Source organism: Octopus bimaculoides, chromosome 18, assembly GCF_001194135.2.
Source record: "Octopus bimaculoides isolate UCB-OBI-ISO-001 chromosome 18, ASM119413v2, whole genome shotgun sequence".
Taxonomy (NCBI): domain Eukaryota; kingdom Metazoa; phylum Mollusca; class Cephalopoda; order Octopoda; family Octopodidae; genus Octopus; species Octopus bimaculoides.
Genome location: NC_068998.1, coordinates 10,771,429 through 10,776,543, shown reverse-complemented (window position 1 = coordinate 10,776,543; position 5,115 = coordinate 10,771,429). Strand labels below are relative to the sequence as shown.

The window sequence follows — 5,115 nt, the reverse complement described above, 5'->3', positions numbered from 1 at the left end:
CGCTTGACAACCGATGCTGGTGTGTTTACGTCCCCGTAACTTAGCGGTTCGGCAAAAGAGATCGATAGAATAAGTACTAGGCTTCCAAAGAATAAGTCCTGGGGTCGATTTGTTCGACTAAAAGGCGGTGCTCCAGCATGGCCGCAGTCAAATGACTGAAACAAGTAAAAGAGTATACATACATACATACATACATGTATAAATGTATATATTATGTATGTACGTATTTCTGTCTATTAATGAGTGTGTGTGTGTGTGTGTGTGTGTACACACGCACACGACACACGTAGATGTGCAAACATACAGAAATGTAATTACGTCTCTCACAACCCTGTGAAATACAAACGTCGTTTCGACTTTACCTGGAACTTTCTCACATTCGGTCTTGTTGTCATTGTATGCGAATCCTTTATTACAGACACATTGCCAGACTCCTTCCCGAGTGATGCACTGTGAATTCTCCACACAGCCTTCAATATCAACAATTTTCTGTTGTCCTCTTGCTGTTCCGTCTTTTTCGCACACAGCTATCTTAGTGCAACCGGGTAGGGTCAAGTTGCTGCCCAACTGAAAGTAACATTGATGGAATCTTACAATGATAATTATGCAGCGATATATATAGGTGCAACTAAAAAGAAATCTCCGTTTCGATTTTGTTCCTAAGACAAAGCACACACACACACACACACACACACACACACACACACACACACACAGTGTCTCTTATTACTCTGAGTTTCGTCCGTTAATGCTCATGATCTTCAACCAAATTACGACTGAAGAAATGATGGAGGTTGCACATCTATACACATAGGTTTCCGGTTGTAGGGAATAACAAGGAGGGGAAAATGTGATAAAAGGGTAAAAAGGAAGTAGAATGAAGAAAAAAGAGGACAAAAGAAAGTGAAAAAAGAGGACAAAAGAAAGTGAAAAAAGAGGACAAAAGAAAGTGAAAAAAAGAAAAGAAAAGAAAGTGAAAAAAAAAAGAAAAGAAAGTGAAAAAAAAAGAAAAGAAAGTGAAAAGAAAGAAAAGAAAGTGAAAAAAAAGAAAAGAAAGTGAAAAAAAAGAAAAGAAAAGAAAGCGAGAAAAAGAAAAAGAAAATATGTATACTTGCATGTATCTATTGGTCTCTGATTATTGGATATAATTTACCAAATTCGTTTAACACTGAGTAAATAAATAAATAAATGCGCCCTTTTAAAGCCTAGCCAGGCTCATGGGCCCGGTTTCCCGGTTTCAATGGCGTATGCGTTCCCCAGCTGGACGGGACGCCAGTCCATCGCAGCGTGACTCATTTTTGCCAGCTGAGTGGACTGGAGCAACGTGAAATGAAGTGTTTTGCTCAAGAACACAACGCATCGCCCGGTCCAGGAATCGAAACCACAATCTTACGATCATGATGCTGACACCCTAACCACTAAGCCACGCGCCTCCACTAAACACTGAGTGCTTAATAGATATCTGCCTGGATTTTTAAAATCGTTTTTACTTCTTATTACACAGACATACATATCAGAGGCGACTTCAGGTCATCATCGTCACTCGGGCTCCTCATCACAGATTTCGCATATGACATATATGCCTGCTCGAAAAATTACACGTTTTCCTGCTTTATTTCTAATCCCACAAATGGCTTATTTTTTATATTTAGCACTATGCCTTTCTCCATTTCTAAGTTAAGGGTAAAAATAAAACAGCCCTGCAAGACACAACTGATCTTTGCACACAGACGCACAGAATAACAGTAATCAAATAACGACAGTGTCTGTACTCTTGACAAGAGATGTCAGTTAGTTTTTTTTACACCTACTAGGCTCGTTCGTATTAGCCCGAATTGCTGGATAACTTTTCGCTCCTTTAAGAACATTGTAAAACGGAAACTTTTCATAGATTGAAATTTAAATCCTAATCTCTATAGAGCTGAATAGACGTCAGTGATTGGTTGAAATTACAGAAATACGACAACTTTAACATGAAATAACTTGCGATGTACAATTTTTTGTTAAGAAGGCTAAGAGAAAAAGTTGTTTTATATGACACATTCTACCAGGTGTCCCAAGTTTGAAAGTGTTTCGTTAAGAAAACAAGTGTTGCCCGTCAAACCAAAAAAATCCTAGAAATTTATTGTTTCAAGAAAACATTGAATTACTTTTAATTTTTACGATTATAGATAACAACTCGGGCTGCAATTTCTGAGACCGAGTCAGGTGCTCGAGAGAACGTCTGCTATGAATGATACTTTTTGACACAGGGCACCTCTACGATGACCGCCAGACACCGAAGGAAAATAAATGAACTGCGACCAGGCTCAATAAAAGGAACCCGAGTTATTGGCTGCAATTACATACTTCAGTAGAAATTAAATCAGCTTGCAAATACACGTAGAGGATAGAGTGGACTACATAGAGCAGAATGGAGGAGAGAAAGCAAAATAGATAAGAGAAACGTAAGTGGAGAACAGAGCAGAATGGACAAGAGAAAGAAATACTGCTTGCCTTGATGTAAAATTCGTCGTAGGTACAACCACAGTCACGTGGTTTAATGCAATTCTCTCCACTGAGGACGTAACCATGTTTGCACACACATCCTTCAATTTCTTCTCTGATACAATCTGGGCTCGCCTCTACACAGGTTGGTTGGCATCCACTAGCTTTGTACTTGTATTCCATGTTGTCCGGGCAATCCATGGCTAGATGAAGTACATGTTTTATATGCTCTTACATATAAGCACTTAGAGACACGAAACAATTTAACATGCATACATACATATATAATACAAATAATAAATGGGTATATGCATATATACGTACATGTATGTACATACCAACATCTACATGTATAAATAGATGCATATCTGGGTACAGGACGTTGCAAACAAAACGTAGACAAATGATAAACAGAGTATAGAAAACACACAGGCCACATAGAGAACATATCCTTCATCAGCTGCCTCCATTCTAACACTGGCGTTTCGAAGAGTATATATATACACACACACATACACGCATACATAAGTAAATACACGTGTGTGTATATGTGGCATGTTCGCTATATCTGAAAATAGTTTCTGATTTAGACACAACGCCGGCAAATTTAAGAAAAAGGGACAGGCCGATACTATCAACCCCGGTACTCAACTGGTATTTTATTTTACCGATCCTGGAAGCTTGAAAGGCAGAGTTGACCTTTAACCTGGGACTATAGCAGAAAGCACTCGCCCAAAGCGCTGCGCAGTTGGACTGAAATACAAACCCCGTGGTTGAAAATATGTTTGTTAACTCTGCAGCCATGCCTGAACACTGGCTGAACTAATCGACCATTGTTACCTCCTCCGCCTTAGCGAAGGCGGAGGTATTGTTTCAGTCGTGTTTGTTTGTTCGTTCGTCTGTGGACAAGATATCTCAAGAACCGCTGGAGGGATTCGGATGAAACTTTCAGGAATGTTTGACCTCGTGACTGGCACAAACTGATTAGATTTTGGGATTGATCTTGTACCGGACAAGGATTCTGAATTATTTTTCCTGTTTTTTTGTTTTTTTTTAAATTTAATATTTTAGAGCGGTCGGATTCATTTTTAGTATTCTCATTTGTGAGAGCAGTCGAGTTTATTTTAGATATTCTCATTTAAAAAATCAACTCTGGCTAATCGTTGAGAGGACTTTGGTGTTGCCTTGACGGAGGTTTGCGCCCACTGAGTGCTCTTGTTCCTTTTAAAATAGGAGCGTCTAAGAAAAACAACAGCAGCAACAACTGCAACAACAAAACGCCAATAGAGTAGCAAGACGGAAAATGGTTGTGTGGTAAGAAATTTGCTTCCTAACCACATGATTCCCAGTTCATTCCCACCGCATGACACTTTGGGCGAGTGTCTTCTATAGCTTCGGGCCGACCAAAGCCTTGTGAGTTGACGGAAACCGAAAGAAGCCTGTGCGTGTATCTTTGTGTCTGTCTAACCAGTGTTGGTGTGTTTACGTCCGCATAACCTAGCGGTTCGGCAAGAGAAGCCGATAGAATAAGAACCAGACTCAAAAAGAAAGTCTTGGGGTTGATTAGCTCGACTAAAATTCAAGGTGATGCCCCTGCATGGTCGCAGTCTAATGACAGAAACAATTAAAATAAATAAATAAAATGTCTGAGATGCAAAAATAAAAGTAAAAAAAAATAAAATAGGAACGTATGAAATTTTTAATTCCACTCACGACAATTGACAAGAAACCTCCAATTGTAGACGACTCCAGCCGCTTCGCATTCTGCAGCAAAACTCTCCAGGGCGGCGCATACAATACTTTCGATGAATGTCGAATTGGCATAAAAGCAATAATCGTACAAACAAGACTCATAGAATTCTCTGACATCCTCTGCTCCCAGCTTTTCGATGCATTTCCCAAACATCCCTCTTGGATTGCGGATAATATTACAGTATTTTTCTCCGTTTATTTTACATACCTCATCAGGGTTAGGATCTTTCTCTTCACATCTGAATATCAAAAGTTATAGAAACATTAGAGATTCTTTTTTATACTCTAGGCACAAGACCCGAAATTTTGGGGGAGGAGGGGGGGAAGTCGATTAGCTCGACCCCAGTACGCAACTGGTACTTATTTTATCGACCCCGAAAGGATGTAAGGCGGAATTTGTACTCAGAACATAAAGACAGACGAAATACCGCTAAGCATTTCTCCCGGCATGCTAACGTTTCTGCCAGCTCGTTGCTTTAGCAACATTAGAGATTATTAATGTACAGATGAAGACGAAAAGAGAGAAAAAGCAGGAGAGGAGAGAGGCTAGAAGCTTAAATGAACGTGATAAAGTAAGTCTAATTATTATATTGTTGATTAACCCTTTCATTACCGTATTTATTTTGAGATGCTCTGTGTTTCTTTCAGTTAGTTTTAGATATAATAAAGAATTTAGTAAAATACCTTAGTTATCATTCAGCTAGTGTTAAGAACATAAATTGTGACTAAGGTTTGGTGGAAGATTTTAATTCAAAACTTAGGAAAGCAAGACATTTGTACTACAGAGCCAGAGGCGGTTTCAGGCCGGGTTGGTATCGAATGGGCTAAGGCGGCGAACTGGCAGAGTCGTTAGCACGCTGGACGAAATATTTAGTC

At 39.4% G+C, this 5,115-nt stretch overlaps 2 protein-coding genes across 2 annotated transcripts in view; both read right to left on the bottom strand.

Annotated features, from left to right (window-relative positions):
- The window catches only part of LOC128249784 (cartilage matrix protein-like), a 7,909-nt gene extending 3,416 nt beyond the window's left edge, over window positions 1–4,493 (bottom strand). The window contains exons 1-3 of the mRNA XM_052974275.1: window positions 4,201–4,493; window positions 2,497–2,690; window positions 363–567 (exon numbers count right to left, since the gene is read on the bottom strand). Coding sequence (XP_052830235.1) covers window positions 363–567; window positions 2,497–2,690; window positions 4,201–4,393 — 592 coding nt within the window. The 5' untranslated portion in view covers window positions 4,394–4,493. The remainder of the gene's footprint in view (window positions 1–362; window positions 568–2,496; window positions 2,691–4,200) is intronic.
- Window positions 4,473–5,115, bottom strand: part of LOC128249920 (uncharacterized) — a 14,154-nt gene continuing 13,511 nt past the window's right edge. The window contains exon 6 of the mRNA XM_052974533.1: window positions 4,473–4,478. Coding sequence (XP_052830493.1) covers window positions 4,473–4,478 — 6 coding nt within the window. The remainder of the gene's footprint in view (window positions 4,479–5,115) is intronic.